Below are 20,590 nucleotides of genomic sequence, written 5' to 3' on the forward strand. Positions count from 1 at the left end.
TTGGTCAACCACTAGGCTAGCTGGTCCTTATCCACTTCCATTCCACTTCTTTCTCAGCTGTCATCTCCCTGAACTTTGTGCCACGATGACAGCCCCCCCCCCCCCCCCATACCATATCAACTCTGAACTCTGACTCCATTGCCTACAGTCTAGGCCAGGGGTCAGCAACCTTTAGTATCAAAAGAGCCACTTTTCCCCCGTCCCACAAAATAAAATGCTCAGGGAGCCGCACAACCTATTTACCCTTAAAATGAAGATAACACAGCGTATAACATTTTATATATCCCTAAGCATACCCCACATTTAGCATAAAATGCCTGACAATTGCATACCCAAAGTAATTTGCGATTTATTATACTTTATACTTATAGCACACAGTTTGTTGCATTAATGGGATTATAAAGCAACAAAAAGAAAAATTTTGACTTTTTAATTGCTGTTTTTACCTGTTATAACAAAGGAAAACCTCAAACTCTTATGAAGAGGAGAAAAAATACTGGCTGTGTAGACCTATTTTTTAATAAAACACAGAAGAGGAGACAAAACACTGGTGTCTGTAGACCGACTGAAATAAAACCCTGAACTATTCAGGTATATTTGAGTCCTTCCCTTATTTGTGGAACATTTATCAAATAAAAAGTAGTCCACTTTGAAAAAAGACTACCATGTGTAGACCTACTTTGAAATAAAACACAGAAAAGGAGAAAAAACACTGACATCTGTAGACCTACTTTGAAATAAAACCCTGAACTATGCAGCTCTATTAGAGTCCTTCCCTTATTTGTGGAAAATCTATAAAATTAAAAGTACATTTTTCGTTGTTCGCAAATTTTGCACCACATATCAGGCATACAGGCAAGCCAAGACTAAATATCTTAGTTGATGAAATATTTTTTCATTTCAGTGTCACAGTATGACATCGATCTCCAAAATAAGAGACAAAAAAAGTAAATTTTTTTTTTTTTTTTTTTTTTTGGGCCAGGGAGCCGCAGCTGATTGGCTAAAGAGCCGCATGTGGCCTCGAGGCCGCAGGTTGCCGACCCCTGGGGTAGGCTCTGTTACCTACCTACCGCCTTCACGGTCTACAACTGCCCTACACTGTAATCATAGTCATCATAATAATCATAACTACCTACCTGATACTATAGTCTACCTATATAACTCTGTATGATAGCATGTACAATAGTGCTGTATATAACATATACATATGGTAACACCGTTACCGGGCTAAGCTAACGGCGGACTTTTATTGTGCGATAAAATAATTACCGCCGTTAATCTATTCTCAAAGTTGGGTCTGGGAGCCAATTACATTAGCTGATGTACCATAAATCCTCTAATAGTGGAGGGTATTCAAATAGAGGACGGGCCTCTTATAATTTTTTTTTATTTCTTTTTCGTGCTGTGATATAGAATGAGATAAACTCTTGCCAATGCAAATTAAGTGCTGCCTTTCTCTACCGTTCCCGCTACACTGACTACATTAACGTTGGCGTTAGCGTTAGCTAACGTTGTCATCATAGCTAGATCTGTGGTGTCGGCTGGATGACGTTGGCTTCGTTTGCAAACGCTAGTTAACGTTCGCTATCTATATAGCGTTGGCAGGCAGGGCTGGCATTGTCCAGTTGACATTACAGATCATGATGCTATTGCCTGCATGTATTGTTAACTCGATTCGACTCAGGTAAAGTCGAGAAGGTACCACACGCAAAATGGTCCGTGCGGGCCCCGCAACCTAGTATAGACAGTTCCAACTTCAGTATGTGAGTTACGTTAATCCACCACAGTTTCACAATTACTCAACTGCACTCAATATTTAAATACCGATGTTAGTCTAAATAAATGTAGACAGACAATGTACGTATTAAAAAATGTAATGGATTATGTCCATGAGTGTCATTTTTTGAAAATAAGGCCTGCCTCTTATATAAGCCTCTCTCTAATAAAGGCCTGGTGCTCTTTGCAGCTGAGGTAAATACAAGACCCGTCCAATATTAGAGGATATAAATTGTAAAACAATTTATTAAACACAAGTACATCTTATTGAACATTATTATTATAAGTATTACCAATTATCATAGCAAAACAGCTTTTTCAAACAGTCTGTAATGCATTTTGGAAACGGGAGATGGGCTCATGGTGTAATGGGCCACCTGGCCTGAGAAACGTAAGAAGGAAAGAAAATGTAAGGACTTACTTCTGGTCATTATTTGGGTAGAACACACATATTTTGAATGCATTAATCTATGCCCACCTCTAATATATGTATATATATATATATATATATATACACATATACATACATACATACATTTATATTCACGGCATATATATATCCATATCTGTCTGAATACACCTGTATATAATCATTCTATATACCTACTAGGGGTGTAACGGTACACAAAAACCACGGTACGGTACGTACCTCGGTTTTGAAGTCACAGTTCGGTACGGGTTTTCGGTACAGTGGGGGAAGGTTTGGCTTTCCATGTTCCACTCAGGGGTGATGTAGTGTGCAGTAACTAATTGTATTTGTAGGGCTCTCAACGAATATTCTATATTGAAATTAATAATCGACTTGTAAAATAAAATATTTTTTTTTATTATTATATTAGATTGTGAAAAAAAACAGCCCCCCGGTGGGCGGTCATTAGTGGTTAACATACCGCTGTATTCGTTCGGTACACTACACAGCCATTCTGTACGGTACGGTACACACTGAAATGGTTCGGTTCGGTACGGATACGCGTACCTTTACACCCCTAATTCTTACCATATATATATATATCTATCCACATCTGTCACATACCTGCATATAATATTTCTTTGCATATCTGTAGATACTATATCTATACATATCCCTTACCTACTTTTACTAGTTACACTGCTGGCCAGTATGACTTACTACCATAGTGTCATGTGTATAGTGTATAGTGTTACTATACCTGTATCACGGCATAATACTACAAAATATTGATACTACAACTATGTACATACATCTGATTAGCACTATTACTCAGGTGTACTAATTGATATATTTTATACCCAGTTTAAATCACCTGTACATTGTATATTACCATTGCACTTTACTGTTGCATTTGCACTCTGGGTGGATGCCAAACCTCTCTTCATTGTACTGTACATGTGCTGTAAAATGACAATACATTTTAGTCTAATTTCTTATTTTCTTTGGTGGTGGGGTTACCCATTTGTTTGCATTTGGATCACTGATTGGGCCTTTAAATAGCACATTAGACTTATATGAAGCGTTTAGACTTCAACAGACATAACCGGGGTCCGATGCCACCAGGGACACCCTACAGACCTGTCTCTGCTGTGACAGTCAGAGTGATGACCAGACGCTGTGTGATGGATACGTGACAGGGCAGGGTGGGGCCTGAGGGCCGGGCCCCCTGGGGTGGGCTTTGACCATAATGGTGCGCTTAATTACCTGCACAGCCACACAGCAGGTCATTAGTCAGACGGGGACGCTAGGCCTCGCCTGTCACCAAGAGATAAACAATCCCAACTACTAGATCCGTGAGCCTCGGTGGACAGGGAGCGGACATGGGTGGTGTGGGCTAAGGATGAGATACGATCTGGGGAATAGAAGTTTAGCGTGTGGAAATGTACTTTTGCTTGTTCCCCAAAACCCTCCTATGGTCATTTTAAGTGGCTACAATTTTGTTAAATCACTGCGTATATGGCACTCAAATGGGACTATGGTTATATGGGACAATGGGTGTGTATTTGGGTCCAAGGTTTCAAATGTACCCTTACAGTGTGAAGTATGCACCAGGATGTGAGTCATTTGTCCACAACACCTAACACTAGCCCTTTGTTGACACAGTGGTTACATTCTGCTAAATAATTGGAATACATTCACTCTACCTGTCAGACGGTAAGATCATTTCCATATACATTTTCAGATCAAGAATCATATAAGTCTGGTTTGTTAGAATCTTGCTGGACCAAAGGAACTGGTTCCTCTCGGGTTATCAACTCTTTTTTCATGAATAGCACCGATATGCCAAGTGACTGACTTTATTTACTTGGAGCTAGTCAGGGCATTTATCACCTAGGTGCAAAATGATGTCACACAAGACACCGTGGTCCTGAATGATGGGTTTAAAGTGATGACAGAAGAGGGACAGACTGTGGGTAGTGCGTGGAGGTCTAAGCACTCGCCTACCGCCGCAGCTGGCAGGGCCGGTAGCGGTACGTCCGGCTTGGTCAGGCAAACGAACACAATCGGCAGTGTTCGCTGGGTGGGAAAGTCGGTGGGGTACGAATCATGGTCGTTGCATTAGCGACTCCTACTGGTCGCCTGTTCAGCGGGGAGGGGATCTAGGGGGAGATAGCGTGAACCTCTGCATGCGTTACGCTCTCCCAGTGAAACTCCTAGCTGGAGTCAGCCAGGTGAAAAGAGGCGGCTGGCAACTCCACATGAATGGGAAGAGGGATGTGGTAGTTCTACACCCTCCCCAGAGCGACAGTAGGGGCAGCGCAATTGGCATAATGACTACGTATATTGGGGGATGGGAGACATTGTTTCTGCATCACCCAGCAGGTTTTTCTCTTTCATTGACACTAACCTGCTGCAGTCGGAGCCGGGTTTAGTGTAGTCTTCCAAGGCTCCCTCCCACACGCTGTTAGCCATGCTGTTCCCCACGGCCATCATCACCATGCTGAGCTCCACCGGCCAGTCGTCCAGGTCCAGGGAGCGGACGCGTGACAGGTGGGTCCCCAGGTTCCTGTGGATCCCTGAGCACTCTATACAGATGAGGGCCCCCAGGTTCAAGCTCGCCCAGTCCGGGCCTGGACGGTAGAGAGGGTGAGAGAAGATTGGGGGGAAAACAAATTAAGAGAAGTGAACTGGGGGTACTGCGATTGATTTGTACTGGCGATCAACCCACTTTTAACACTTACAAAACAAAAAGGGTCGAGTTAGATGATGTATAAGGTTGTTTACATGTACATAAATATTCCAGTATCATTCAGGATAGTTGAGTACTCCGTCTTTGAATTGACTCATGTAAACACCACATGCCGTTGTGGCCGTGGTAAGCTCAACCATTAATATGACTGTGTGGTTATGCCAATATTCATTCATTCATTCAACCATTTATTTAGGTCTCAATGGATAATTTAGGTTGCCCTAATTTATAATATAAGCCAGGCTATAGAGGCATGTAAACACCTTGTGATCTTTACCGTTTGGTTTTACACTCCGTTCCTAATACTTGAAAAAATCTTTTGGGTATATGCGTCTACCGGTAATTATCCATCTAGAGCAGTGGTTCTCAAACTACGGGTCGCGACCCAAAGGGTGGTCGTGGGTAGATTTTTGGCGCATTGGCCAAAAATATATAATAAAAAAAAATATATATATATGTAACGGATGGTATCGTGAAGCGCAGTCAAGAAGGGCTGGGGTGAGTAGCGGTGCTATGGGTTAAACTCACTCTCACATCCTCAAAAGACGCATAGACCCATTACTTAGAAGTTAATTCACCTCTTGGTATAGCGGTCTGTGTTGCTGCCCGCGGTGTGGGAGACCGGGGTTCGACTCCCACTCGGGGCATCGAAGTTTAAGGTGACGTTGTCACAACCGTTACATATATATATAAAAAAAAGGATATATACCGGTATATATATATTTTTTAATGTTCTGGCAACATATTTTGGCTAAAAATGCCTAGTTTTATAAATGTGTATTGATAATAATGCTGTAATAAAATGTTCTAATAAATTGATTGATTGATTGATAACTTTATTAACAGATTGCAGAATGGGTACAATACAGTACAGCTCAATACTAACAACTGCTAAGATGATGAAGACCAGCAAAAGACTTTCGTCTTGTTTACATAAGGGTCCTCCATTTTCAATTCATCAAGACATTTATGACATACAAAAATACGGAACTGTGTACGAAAAAGAGATCATAAAAAAATATATATACATAGGGCGGCTAGGTGGCGCAGTGGGCAAGGCGCTCGCCACCAATGCAGAAGATGCTGGGTTCGAGCCCAGTTCTCAGCATTGCTACCAGCTTGGCTGGTCGTTCATACTAATACAATTGGCAGTGTTAGAGGGTGGGAAAGCTGGTGGGTGGGGATCGGACGTTGTGGACAGCGACTCCTACAGGTCGGTTGGTGCGCCTGCGCAGTAGAATCAGGAAGCAACGAGGGCGACGTGTCCCTCCCATGCAGACCCTCGCCACTGAGAGATCGCGCTGTGCAGGTGAAAAGATGCGACGGCTGCCTCCTCGAGTACCGGAGGGGACACGTAATGCAAGGCTTTGTCCACATTGCAGCCGGCTTGTGGGAGGCATGGCCTAACAACGTTCGAGACAGGGGAGGGTAGAATTGGACAATACGAAATTGGGGAAGGGAGAAAAATAGAAAATGGGGAGAAAAAGTAGATACAAAAATATATATATATATTATATATACATCCGAAGGGGAAGAAACTGTACATTGGAGGGGGTTGGATGGGTGGGGTAATTTTTACATTTACCGGGGCCAGTTTCTAATTGTAGCCACCCGTAGGTGCTCTTTGAGAGTGGTTTTGAAGGAGGGTAGGGATTCACATTCCTTTACGGCTGTGGGTAGGGCGTTCCACATTATTGTGGCATAATTGCTAAACGTGTTTAGTCCCTTGTTTGAGCCGAATCTGGGTTGAACGTGATTTGTGGAACTCCCTCTGGTGTTGTGGTCGTGGACTTCACTGACCTTTAAGAAGTATTTAAAGGTAATATATAAAATATGCATGATCTAGTTCAACAACGTGTGCTTTTATTTTGATATTCCTTAATTCCACGTAGAAATTACGCAATACATTAAGTGTGGGGTCGCCAAAAGAAATTCTAAATAAAATGGGGTTGTGGTATAAAAATGTTTGAAAAGTCAGAACCCCTGATCTAGAGGAACATCTCAAGACACTGCTGGTACGATTTTGACAAAACTTGGGGGAGCAGTGATTGGCCTAAGAGGGTTGCTACAGCATCCGTCCACATACTGCAGCACATAGCAATCAAACCGCTCTGAGACTTGACTCTGGTGTCGTGGAGAAGTATTATATAAACCAGTGGTGTCGTGGAGAAGTATTATATAAACCAGCTCTGACTTGACTCTGGTGTCGTGGAGAAGTATTATATAAACCAGTGGTGTCGTGGAGAAGTATTATATAAACCAGCTCTGACTTGACTCTGGTGTCGTGGAGAAGTATTATATAAACCAGCTCTGACTTGACTCTGGTGTCGTGGAGAAGTATTATATAAACCAGCTCTGACTTGACTCTGGTGTCGTGGAGAAGTATTATATAAACCAGCTCTGAGACCTGACTCTGGTGTCGTGGAGAAGTATTATATAAACCAGTTCTGACTTGACTCTGGTGTCGTGGAGAAGTATTATATAAACCAGCTCTGACTTGACTCTGGTGTCGTGGAGAAGTATTATATAAACCAGCTCTGAGACCTGACTCTGGTGTTGTGGAGAAGTATTATATAAACCAGTGGTGTCATGGAGAAGTATTATATAAACCAGCTCTGAGACCTGACTCTGGTGTTGTGGAGAAGTATTATATAAACCAGTGGTGTCATGGAGAAGTATTATATAAACCAGCTCTGAGACCTGACTCTGGTGTTGTGGAGAAGTATTATATAAACCAGTTCTGACTTGACTCTGGTGTCGTGGAGAAGTATTATATAAACCAGTGGTGTCGTGGAGAAGTATTATACAAACCAGCTCTGAGACCTGACTCTGTGGAGTTATATACTCACTGGGTGCATCACAGTCCACACAGAAGCTGTTCCCTCTCACGTTCCTTATAGACTGGATGGCCACCGCGTCACTTTGACTGCCCAACCGAGACTGGAAGAAATCAAGGGGAAAAAGTCAGCGGGTGAAGGGATTCATTACGAGGGTAAGAGAAGGGATTACAGACAAGTGAGGAGAAGAGGATAGGAAAAAGGGCTTTCCAGGACAAGGGGGGGGGGGGGGGGGGGGAGAGGGAGAGAGAGAGAGAGGGGGACGGGGAGCAAGAGAGATATGCGGTGAGAGTCAGAGTGAGAGGGAGATAAATACAGAGAGAGAGGAAGAATCAGAGACAGGTGATGAGGGAGGGAGATACAGAAAGAGAAAGACAGTGAGAGAAAGTGGCTCTTCTAGGTCTATGGTATAATCCAATGCATACAATGAAGAACATGCATCATTCACCTGCCAAAAGAACAGAACATTAGAGAGAGAGAGAGAGAGAGAGAGAGAGAGAGAGAGAGAGAGAGAGAGAGAGAGAGAGAGAGAGAGAGAGAGAGAGAGAGAAAGAATATGAATATTAAAATGAGTCTCCCCAGTGTACTGACACAGGCCGTGTTCTCGCTCTGATGTCTGTCAGTTTTAATAAGAGATCCCCCACCCTGCACTGTCTGCACCTGCCTGACAACCTCCCACATGACAAGCTTGGAGAGGGTTAGGAGGGGTGAGGGAGGGAGAGATAGAAGGAAAGAACAGAGAGAAATGTAAATGAGACACCAGGATTGGAGGAAGCTGGGGATGCTGTGGTTGGGGCTGCAATATCACACATTTCTTTTTTTCCTTTCAGTTTTCTGATATATTGTTGTTGTTATTGTTGGTTCATGGCCCACCTTGTTCTTCATGCTCTCACACGACTGCAGACTAGCGAAGATCTGGCTCTCCACGGCCTGGACCCACAGCTCCCGCTCCTCGAATGTCGACGCCTCGAAGTTCCATGTCTGGCCCGTCAGTGACACAATGACGAACTCGAAGGAGTCCTCTTGCTCTGGAAAACGCAAATAAAAAATGGTATTGTAATATGGTATAAGTAGGCCAAACAAGACGCAGAGGCTACTTGAGAACAAATCATGAAGCACACGCAAATATGCCTTGGCTTTTCCCCAGGCTGAATGTTTTCAAGTGTTTTTGAAGCTGTAATTTTCTACACAATAATTCCCAGTGAAGCCAGCCCTGAGAGCAGCAGGGCACCCTTGTTGACACCAATTGTGTACACTTGAAAATAATGACCAACACGCATAATGAAAACAGACTACGATTAGCTACAAAAATGTGGATTCATTTCTTTAGTTGGTTTTGATTTCTTATTTTGTTTTTAATACTAATAATAATAATACGACTTAAATTGATGGTTATTTCTTTATTTTTGCATCAGAAAATGTTCAGGACTTTGAATCTACATGAAGGCCCTGAATGAGACAAATAGACCACCTGAAACCAGATTAATCCCTTTATTTTTTGCTTGATTTAATTGTCAATGAAATCTACACATGAAAAATATAAGCCTAAAGGTATTTCTGTTTATAATAGAATTGTCCTTAAAGAAAGTGTTACTCCAGTTGGAAGCCTATTGGATTCGATTAGATTTTCCACAGGTTGCGCATTGTTTCTATAATTCACTGTTCAGATTAAAGCAAAACCTTATGAAAATGTCAGCTGTCATCTAGAGCGAGAGGTCTGACATAACATATGCTTTAACACATGCCATAATGCTACTGCTGTTCAGAAGCAATTCATTACCTCACTACAGTACATTGTGACTGATGTAACATCTCCGCTTTCTGCACATGCTTGAGCTCATAGCCAAACGATTTGTAATTACCTAATTATGTCTATGCAAATAGCGGGCTAATTTGCATAAACCATGTTCGGAGCACTGGAGGCGAGCAGACACAGGGGGAATGGCTTCTCCTACACTATACACTGTATCAAGTGTGTGCCAAGACCGGTGGGTCATCTGATCTATTTCAGCACTCAAAAGCTCTGGATTATTTCTGATTAAGAGTACTGATAGCTATAGTGTGTCCAGACAGCATTATATAAATCAGAGAAATCCAGCCAAGATCCAATCTGTATGTGGGGAAATTGCGAGAAACACGTTTGAAGTGTGAATTCTTTCAAAACGTTTCCCCCGGAATTCCATTTTCGAATTGTGGAGCATTGAGTTATCATCAAGAATGTCAAGTTTTCCAAAATATCTAGTCGTAACATAATGGTAATTTCATGTGGTGCTAAGGTTACCAGAAAGGTTGTGTCATCATCAGAGAGATTACTACGATTTATACTTCAAATCAATTCAGCCTCCTTGGTGGAAGTGGCGGCCGCAGTCCACCTGGTGACACAGGGCTGTCACATGACAGATGTCTGACAGACGCTACTAATGTAGCCCTCCCTATGCTTCGGTGGAGGACTCTCTCTTCAGGGGGAAAGCAATAATCCAATTAGCTTGACACCAACTTTAATTATCTGATTTAGTTTGTGAAATCGACTACAGGTCACAGAGAATCAATACAGACCTGGGAGCCTCTTTATTTAGACCTATGGTGAAAGTGCCTTCATGTAGGTGTGGTTTTCACAAGGCGCTAGTAGAGATATAATATTTTATATACAGGTATATATATATATATATATATATATATATATATATATATATATATATATATATATATATATATATATAATATAATGCTTATGATTAAAGTCAAGTGCTGAAATTGGAGGACCATGATATAACAAGATAATTAAGATTGCGAAAAGACAAAAATAATGTGAAAGAATGTCAATGACCTTGAATTTTATTCTTGAAAAAACCATTTTGATACTTTTAGAGTGAATAAAAATGGCTTCCGTCTAGTTTGACATACCCTCAATATTCCTTCAAAAACAATTTGTTTTTTTTGGCTCTCCTTAGACTCAAGTGTTTTCATCTTTTTTTAAACCTGAACAAAGCTAATTATTCTGTTGGCTGGCCAGGCAATAAATTGGAGGCATTAAAACACTTTCATTATGGAGATTAAAAAAGCAACGGATGGCTGATTTCTTAAAGTGATGAGTGTACAAGGGAAAACAAATCTAATTCTCCATGCGTAGGAAGGCACAAGCAACACATACTGTACACACATAACACTGATCGTATACAGTACTGAACACATAAGGAAGCAGAAATACTGATCATATACAGTACACCCATAAGGAAGCAGAAATACTGACCATATACAGTACTGTACACACATAAGGAAGCAGAAATACTGATCATATGCAGTACACACATACGGAGGCAGAAACACTGATCATATACAGTACTTTACACACATAAGGAAGCAGAAATATTGACCATATACAGTGCTGTACACAGTCTTATACAACGGCATGCAAATTTCTCGATTCTGATTGGCCATTCACACGTCTTTATTGGCAACAATCCACGGTCCTGGGCTCAGGACCCGCCCACAACCGAATCACATAACCCTCCCCGGCTCACTCCGGGAGAAAACAAGATCGCGGACAACAAATGGTTATGTTGAAAGCACCATAACGACTAAATATGAAGCGATTCTGTCAAGGGGAATGTGTTAGTCCTTTAAACAATGTTGGATGATGTAATTGATGGGTCTTGACTCAATCTAGAACAAAAGAAAAATCGCGGATTGATTGATAGATTAATTGATTGATTTACATTTCTTCCTTCCTACTTTCTACTGACTGCAGCGTTCTCTCTCACTGTCCGACGCTGGCGTACCCACAAACACACACACACATACACACACACACACACACACACACACACATACACACACACACGCACACACACACTGTGACACACACACACACACACACGCACACACACACACACACTCCTGTCTGCAACAGCGGGGGAGTCAGACTGAGAGAGAAGCAGCGCTGTTTTAAGTGAGCATGGTCTATTGAATTGATTGATTGGTTGATTGCTAATTTTATTACTGTACCCCTGGTTTCCAACTGGTTAAGTTTAGGCTAAAAGAAATAAATAAAAAAATAGGGCGAAGAAAACGTTTTTTTCCTATAGGGCAAAGAAAACGTTTTAATAAATTTTCAATCAATCATTCCAATAATACACAGTTGGATGTGTTAGTTGGTTGGATGCACTTCAAGCTGCTTCCACATGAGGCAACTTCTCTCAATCATTCCAATAATACACAGTTGGATGTGTTAGTTTGGTTGGATGCACTTCAAGCTGCTTCCACATGGAGTTGTGGGAACAACTTTTTCTGGCGGATGGTTTTTTCAATAAATCTTCGATTAATGTGTGTTTATTGTATAGAAATAAGGTTGGATGAATCTGGCAGTTGTATAAAAGCTTTACACCACGTGCAGTCGTGATTTGTGACCAATAAACCATGCCTAGGGGGGTCTAACGACCCTCGGCTGCGCCTCGGGCCTAACAACCACCCCTAGGCATGGTTTATTGGTCACAAACCACTCCTGCGTGTGATGTAATGCTTAAACACATAAGGACGCAGAAACACTGACCATATACAGTACACACGTAAGGAGGCAGAAACGGTGAACATATACAGTACACACATAAGGAGGCAGAAACACTGATCATATGCAGTACACACATAAGGCAGAAATACTGACCATATACAGTACTGTACACTACACACATAAGGAAGCAGAAATACTGACCATATATAGTACTGTACACACATAAAGAAGCAGAAATACTGACCATATATAGTACTGTACACACATAAGGAGGCAGAGACACTGATCAAATGCAGTACACACATAAGGAGGCAGAAACACTGATCATATGCAGTACACACATAAGGAGGCAGAAACACTGATCATATGCAGTACACACATAAGGAGGCAGAAAACCTGACCATATACAGTACAGTATGCACCCTGCGTTCAGACTCTACATAATAGCAGTGGCATCAACCACTGTGCCATAGTGACACCAGAATAGTGTCATTACCTGCAGCTACACCCATATTGCTTTTTAATGCCGTCAGCGGAGTGGGCAATTCCACCCGGCATAAGCCAAAGTAATTCGGTTCCATGTAACCATGACAATTAGGGTCAAAGTGTCCTCCTCTAAGACAATAAATATGAGCGTGAACAACATGCCGAGGTACATCACCGCTATCTTAGAGGCAGCTGCTGTGATGAGCTTGCGAGAGGACCGCCAGCGCTCCTGATGCTACCCAACGGTCGCGGTTAGCACATGGCTAACAGAGGAGGGACCCCCCCCCCCCCCCCCGTCACCGTTAACACCAGCATTTACACACAGGACCACGTCTATCTACCAGCTACAAAAATCAACAAGTTCCAAGCCAATTAGAACCGAATTAACATAACTTAGATAGGCCGGTGGGCGGACGTGAAGGAACGCGATCTAAAGCCAATGGGGGAGCCAACTGTGAAGAATGGGGGAAATATGATTTGCCTTAATTAACATGGTACAATAAAAAGGAAATGATAGTGTAATGGCCATGGAGTCGTGAAGAGGCAGGCGCAGTTAGAGGAAGACATCTCCCGTTTGTCCGCCATTTACATGGATCATAAAGCAGTTTGAGAACCTTTCAGTTACAGATGATGTTCAGCAGACACAGGACGGCTTCTAGCAACAATAAAAGAGCACTTAATAAACAACATGCCTTGCAGCAATGGATATTACCTTATAGGTATGGAAAATATAATGATGAACAAGACGTCTATTAAAAATACCTTATAGTATATTTACTGGGTATCAAGAATCAGGATCTGCATAATCTCTAGAAGCAGATAACTGCATTGGATTTTGGTATCGGAAGCATTCCGGTTTTCGTACACCTACAGTACGGAAAGTCTCAATGTTTGTTTGTTGTGTGGAGAAATGTTCCGACTTGCAATAAAAGAAACAAATTGCTTTTAGCGTCGCAATACACAATCGCCTGTGAGCAAATTACAGGAGTTGGCGATCCTCCCGGACTGTAAACAATGACCGGCGTACGGAAGAGGAAGTCATGGCCTGGATATTGGGGACGTGAGCGTAGGAAGTGGAAGCGAGCGTCCAACAGCTACACCGGAAGCGCCGAAAACATTGCCCCGATAGGTTTCGAGATTTGTGATCAGCGTGGTTCATAGCGCCAAAGACTGATGACGTTTTAATTTTCAAAAACGTGATTTTAATATCTACCATACCAGCAATTCTACTAAACACATTCATTTGACCCCAGAACGGAACCAGAAGACAGCCTGAGAACGAGGGTCCTGTGTGGCTCTGCGGCAGATGCTTCTCTAAGGACCTCTAGACCTGATTAGCCCCTCTGGGGGGTTAGGTACTGAGCCCAGCTGTGCGCTCCCTGTGACAGGGAGCCAACAGAGATGCCTCACACTCGCTCTGGAGATTGATTCGATGAACACCTCAGAAGGGTCTTCATGAACCGTAGCCTTAAGGACTCAAATGTGTGCGTGTGCACCTGGATAAAATGATGGCAAAGTGCGGGGGACATATCAAAAGTGAGCTATTGTGTTGTATGTATGACGTGTTGTGTTGTTGTGTTGTGTGCACACGTTGCGTCGGGCGGTCACTTAAAGAAGTGCTCCCCGTTCCTGTGGGTTAACGAGCAGTTGGGAAGAACAGGCCAAGGCGGTGCCATCTGTAAATGTCACAGGCACTGCTTGCTCATTTTACACATCATTAAAGCCAATATTCCAAACCTGTATCAGAGCAATCAGGAGCAGGCCATTACTGCGACAGTGGCCCCGGGGGAACCAGGACCAAACCCAGAGAAGGAAGAGAGAGAGAGAGAGAGAGAGAGAGAGAGAGAGAGAGAGAGATAGAGATACAGGGCTATAGAGAGGGGAAGACATAGAGAGAGAGGAAGAAATAGAGCACACTCTTTATCTCTCTGACACACACACACACACACACACACACACATTCCAGCAAAAAAACACAAAAAAAACAAAAAAAACACTGATATACCGGTACGCACAAGGAAGCAACACCCACACCACTACCCTAATAGGTAGTGCATTTAGCAATAGAGCACAAATGAAAACGCGGCCAATTATACATGTGTCTGTGGGCAGTGTGTATTACAGCCCAAATGAGAATCTTGTTATTCCTTCTCCTCCGCAGTGCACGGCGTTCCAATAGCCGAGCCATTACAGGAGCGGAGGCTCCGGGGACAGCTTTGGGAAATGAGAGCGAGTCGGGGAGTGACAAAACAAAGTATTGAGATAAACACCCACCATTAGCACAGGCTGTTAAACCTCCAGCTCCTAATCCTCAGCCGGACTCCAGAGGAGGTTAACCCCCAGTGTACTGAGGTGCAGGTTTACCTGGAGTCTCCTCTGACATTTACTTTACTTAAGCCTAAGTGAAAAAATGTATATATATATAGAGAGAGAGATTTCTACTTATATGAATGAAATATCTTAGAATAGCCTGTTGGATCTAAGAATAGCTTGTGTCTTAAAGAGATAGCACACCTAATTGTAGGAAAACGGTGACTTTGCACATTTCTCATCATACTGTATGTGCATGTTCTGTCAGATCAGTAACTGTGATTTGATGAATGAATAGAATGAATTTCTGATGGAGATAATCTGTTAATAAGGTGAACTCACGGTGAGTACAAGCTGAGCTCTAATAGTGAGCACATGATGAGCACAAGGTGAGCTCTAAATAATACAGTGAGCTCTAATAGAGTGAGCACAAGGTGAGCTCTAATACAGTGAGCACAAGGTGAGCTCTAATACAGTGAGCACAAGGTGAGCTCTAATACAGTGAGCACAAGGTGAGCTCTAATACAGTGAGCACAAGGTGAGCTCTAATACAGTGAGCACAAGGTGAGCTCTAATACAGTGAGCACAAGGTGAGCTCTAATACAGTGAGCACAAGGTGAGCTCTAATACAGTGAGCACAAGGTGAGCTCTAATACAGTGAGCACACAATGAGCTCTAATACAATGAGCACACGATGAGCTCTAATACAGTGAGCTCTAATAGTGAGCACAAGGTGAGCTCTAATACAGTGAGCACAAGATGAGCTCTAATACAGTGAGCACAAGGTGAGCTCTAATACAGTGAGCTCTAATACAGTGAGCTCTAATACAGTGAGCACAAGGTGAGCTCTAATACAGTGAGCACATGATGAGCTCTAATACAGTGAGCTCTAATACAGTGAGCTCTAATACAGTGAGCACAAGGTGAGCTCTAATACAGTAAGCTCTAATAGTGAGCACAAGGTGAGCTCTAATACAGTGAGCACAAGATGAGCTCTAATACAGTGAGCACAAGGTGAGCTCTAATACAGTGAGCTCTAATACAGTGAGCTCTAATACAGTGAGCACAAGGTGAGCTCTAATACAGTGAGCTCTAATACAGTGAGCACAAGGTGAGCTCTAATACAGTGAGCACAAGATGAGCTCTAATACAGTGAGCACAAGGTGAGCTCTAATACAGTGAGCACAAGGTGAGCTCTAATACAGTGAGCACATGGTGAGCTCTAATACAGTGAGCTCTAATACAGTGAGCTCTAATACAGTGAGCACAAGGTGAGCTCTAATACAGTGAGCACAATGTGAGCTCTAATACAGTGAGCACAAGGTGAGCTCTAATACAGTGAGCACAAGATGAGCTCTAATACAGTGAGCACAAGGTGAGCTCTAATACAGTGAGCACATGGTGAGCTCTAATACAGTGAGCTCTAATACAGTGAGCTCTAATACAGTGAGCACAAGGTGAGCTCTAATACAGTGGGCACAAGATGAGCTCTAATACAGTGAGCACAAGGTGAGCTCTAATACAGTGAGCACAAGGTGAGCTCTATTACAGTGAGCACATGATGAGCTCTAATACAGTGAGCACACAATGAGCTATAATACAGTGAGCTCTAATAGTGAGCACACGATGAGCTCTAATACAGTGAGCTCTAATAGTGAGCACAAGGTGAGCTCTAATACAGTGAGCACAAGGTGAGCTCTAATACAGTGAGCACAAGGTGAGCTCTAATACAGTGAGCACACGATGAGCTCTAATACAGTGAGCACAAGGTGAGCTCTAATACAGTAAGCTCTAATAGTGAGCACAAGGTGAGCTCTAATACAGTGAGCACAAGGTGAGCTCTAATACAGTGAGCACAAGGTGAGCTCTAATACAATGAGCACACGATGAGCTCTAATACAGTGAGCTCTAATAGTGAGCACAAGGTGAGCTCTAATACAGTGAGCACAAGATGAGCTCTAATACAGTGAGCACAAGGTGAGCTCTAATACAGTAAGCTCTAATAGTGAGCACAAGGTGAGCTCTAATACAGTGAGCACAAGATGAGCTCTAATACAGTGAGCACAAGGTGAGCTCTAATACAGTGAGCTCTAATACAGTGAGCTCTAATACAGTGAGCACAAGGTGAGCTCTAATACAGTGAGCTCTAATACAGTGAGCACAAGGTGAGCTATAATACAGTGAGCACAAGATGAGCTCTAATACAGTGAGCACAAGGTGAGCTTTAATACAGTGAGCACAAGGTGAGCTCTAATACAGTGAGCACAAGATGAGCTCTAATACAGTGAGCACAAGGTGAGCTCTAATACAGTGAGCACAAGGTGAGCTCTAATACAGTGAGCACATGGTGAGCTCTAATACAGTGAGCTCTAATACAGTGAGCACAAGGTGAGCTCTAATACAGTGAGCTCTAATACAGTGAGCACAAGGTGAGCTCTAATACAGTGAGCACAATATGAGCTCTAATACAGTGAGCACAAGGTGAGCTCTAATACAGTGAGCACAAGGTGAGCTCTAATACAGTGAGCACATGGTGAGCTCTAATACAGTGAGCTCTAATACAGTGAGCTCTAATACAGTGAGCACAAGGTGAGCTCTAATACAGTGAGCACAATGTGAGCTCTAATACAGTGAGCACAAGGTGAGCTCTAATACAGTGAGCTCTAATACAGTGAACACAAGGTGAGCTCTAATACAGTGAGCACAATGTGAGCTCTAATACAGTGAGCACATGATGAGCTCTAATACAGTGAGCACACAATGAGCTATAATACAGTGAGCTCTAATAGTGAGCACACGATGAGCTCTAATACAGTGAGCTCTAATAGTGAGCACAAGGTGATCTCTAATACAGTGAGCACAAGGTGAGCTCTAATACAGTGAGCACACAATGAGCTCTAATACAGTGAGCACAAGGTGAGCTCTAATACAGTGAGCACAAGGTGAGCTCTAATACAGTGAGCACAAGGTGAGCTCTAATACAGTGAGCACAAGGTGAGCTCTAATACAGTGAGCACAAGGTGAGCTCTAATACAGTGAGCACAAGGTGAGCTCTAATACAGTGAGCACATGGTGAGCTCTAATACAGTGAGCACACGGTGAGCTCTATTACAGTGAGCACATGATGAGCTCTAATACAGTGAGCACACGATGAGCTCTAATACAGTGAGCTCTAATAGTGAGCACACGATGAGCTCTAATACAGTGAGCTCTAATAGTGAGCACAAGGTGAGCTCTAATACAGTGAGCACAAGGTGAGCTCTAATACAGTGAGCACACGATGAGCTCTAATACAGTGAGCACACGATGAGCTCTAATACAGTGAGCTCTAATAGTGAGCACACGATGAGCTCTAATACAGTGAGCTCTAATAGTGAGCACAAGGTGAGCTCTAATACAGTGAGCACAAGGTGAGCTCTAATACAGTGAGCACACGATGAGCTCTAATACAGTGAGCACAAGGTGAGCTCTAATACAGTGAGCACAAGGTGAGCTCTAATACAGTGAGCACACGATGAGCTCTAATACAGTGAGCACAAGGTGAGCTCTAATACAGTGATCTCTAATACAGTGAGCACAAGGTGAGCTCTAATACAGTGAGCACAAGGTGAGCTCTAATACAATGAGCTCTAATACAGTGAGCACAATGTGAGCTCTAATAGTGAGCACAGTGAGCTCTAATACAGTGAGCACAGTGAGCTCTAATACAGTGAGCTCTAATAAAGTGAACACAATGTGAGCTCTAATACAGTGAGCTCTAATACAGTGAGCTCTAATACAGTGAGCACAATGTGAGCTCTAATACAGTGATCACAAGGTGAGCTCTAATACAGTGAGCTCTAATACAGTGAGCACAAGGTGAGCTCTAATACAGTGAGCACAAGATGAGCTCTAATACAGTGAGCACAAGGTGAGCTCTAATACAGTGAGCTCTAATACAGTGAGCTCTAATACAGTGAGCACACGATGAGCTCTAATACAGTGAGCACAAGGTGAGCTCTAATACAGTGAGCACAAGGTGAGCTCTAATACAGTGAGCACAAGGTGAGCTCTAATACAGTGAGCACAAGGTGAGCTCTAATACAGTGAGCACAAGGTGAGCTCTAATACAGTGAGCACAAGGTGAGCTCTAATACAGTGAGCACAAGGTGAGCTCTAATACAGTGAGCACACAATGAGCTCTAATACAGTGAGCACAAGGTGCGCTCTAATACAGTGAGCTCTAATACAGTGAGCACAAGGTGAGCTCTAATACAGTGAGCACACAATGAGCTCTAATACAGTGAGCACACAATGAGCTCTAATACAGTGAGCACAAGGTGAGCTCTAATACAGTGAGCACAAGGTGAGCTCTAATACAGTGAGCACACAATGAGCTCTAATACAGTGAGCACAAGGTGAGCTCTAATACAGTGAGTACACAATGAGTTCTAATACAGTGAGCACAAGGTGAGCTCTAATACAGTGAGCACAAGGTGAGCTCTAATACAGTGAGCACAAGGTGAGCTCTAATACAGTGAGCACAAGGTGAGCTCTAATACAGTGAGCACAAGGTGAGCTCTAATACAGTGAGCACAAGGTGAGCTCTAATACAGTGAGCACAAGGTGAGCTCTAATACAGTGAGCACACAATGAGCTCTAATACAGTGAGCACACGATGAGCTCTAATACAGTGAGCACAAGGTGAGCTCTAATACAGAGAATACATGAGAACAAGGTGAGCTCTAATACAGTGAGCTCTAATACAGTGAGCACATGATGAGCACAAGGTGAGCTCTAATACAGAGATCACATATTTCGGGTAGGGATGTCCGACATTATCGGCCGATATTGGCATTAAAATGTGATATCGGAAATGATCAGTATTTAAATTTGTTTACATTTATTTAACCTTTATTTACCCAGGCAAGCAAGTAAGAACAAATTCTGATTTTATTTATTGTCAAAAGTATGCATAATGTTGTGTTAATTCCACGACAAGAGATATATAATGTTAATTATAATAATAATAATAACTTTATTTGTATAGCACTTTTCATACAGAGGTTGCAGTTCAAAGTGCTTCACAACAGTAAGAAATACAGGCATGAGCGAGCATAGCAAGGTATGGTAAATCACAGTGTTTCACATTAGGATCTAGCATCCCAATAGGCTGTTTACAGTTTCATTCAGTAATACAAATAATAAAATAGTTTAAAATGATTAAGTTTAAAAATAGTCAAAAAATTATAAAATAGAACGGTAAACAACAGTAAAAAATACAGGCATAAGCAAGCATACAAATTAAAAGTATAAATAGCAAGGTTACAGTAAAAAGTGTGATAAGATTGTTCAATCAGATGAAAATGGCCCAGTTAGGAGAATCAACCTTGGCTAGGCGGTGAACACCATGTACCTAACTGGAATGTTAAACAACTTTGAAAAGATTTAGGTCAAAAGTCATCTTCTCCTCACAACAGAGCATCAAGTATTTGCCTGCATTACCCCACAGTGAAATGCCTGAGCAAAGAGAT

The 20,590-nt window shown here is 42.4% G+C and overlaps 1 protein-coding gene across 4 annotated transcripts in view; it reads right to left on the bottom strand.

Moving 5' to 3' along the window:
• Positions 1-20,590, bottom strand: part of agap3 (ArfGAP with GTPase domain, ankyrin repeat and PH domain 3) — a gene marked incomplete at its 5' end in the record, with an annotated part of 324,184 nt that overhangs the window by 15,327 nt on the left and 288,267 nt on the right. For all 4 annotated transcript variants that reach the window (XM_084327289.1, XM_084327290.1, XM_084327288.1 and 1 more), the window contains 3 exons: positions 4,596-4,818; positions 7,787-7,877; positions 8,648-8,802. In XM_084327289.1, coding sequence (XP_084183415.1) covers positions 4,596-4,818; positions 7,787-7,877; positions 8,648-8,802 — 469 coding nt within the window. The remainder of the gene's footprint in view (positions 1-4,595; positions 4,819-7,786; positions 7,878-8,647; positions 8,803-20,590) is intronic.

This window comes from Notolepis coatsorum (assembly GCF_963971535.1).
Source record: "Notolepis coatsorum genome assembly, chromosome: 13".
NCBI lineage: Eukaryota > Metazoa > Chordata > Actinopteri > Aulopiformes > Paralepididae > Notolepis > Notolepis coatsorum.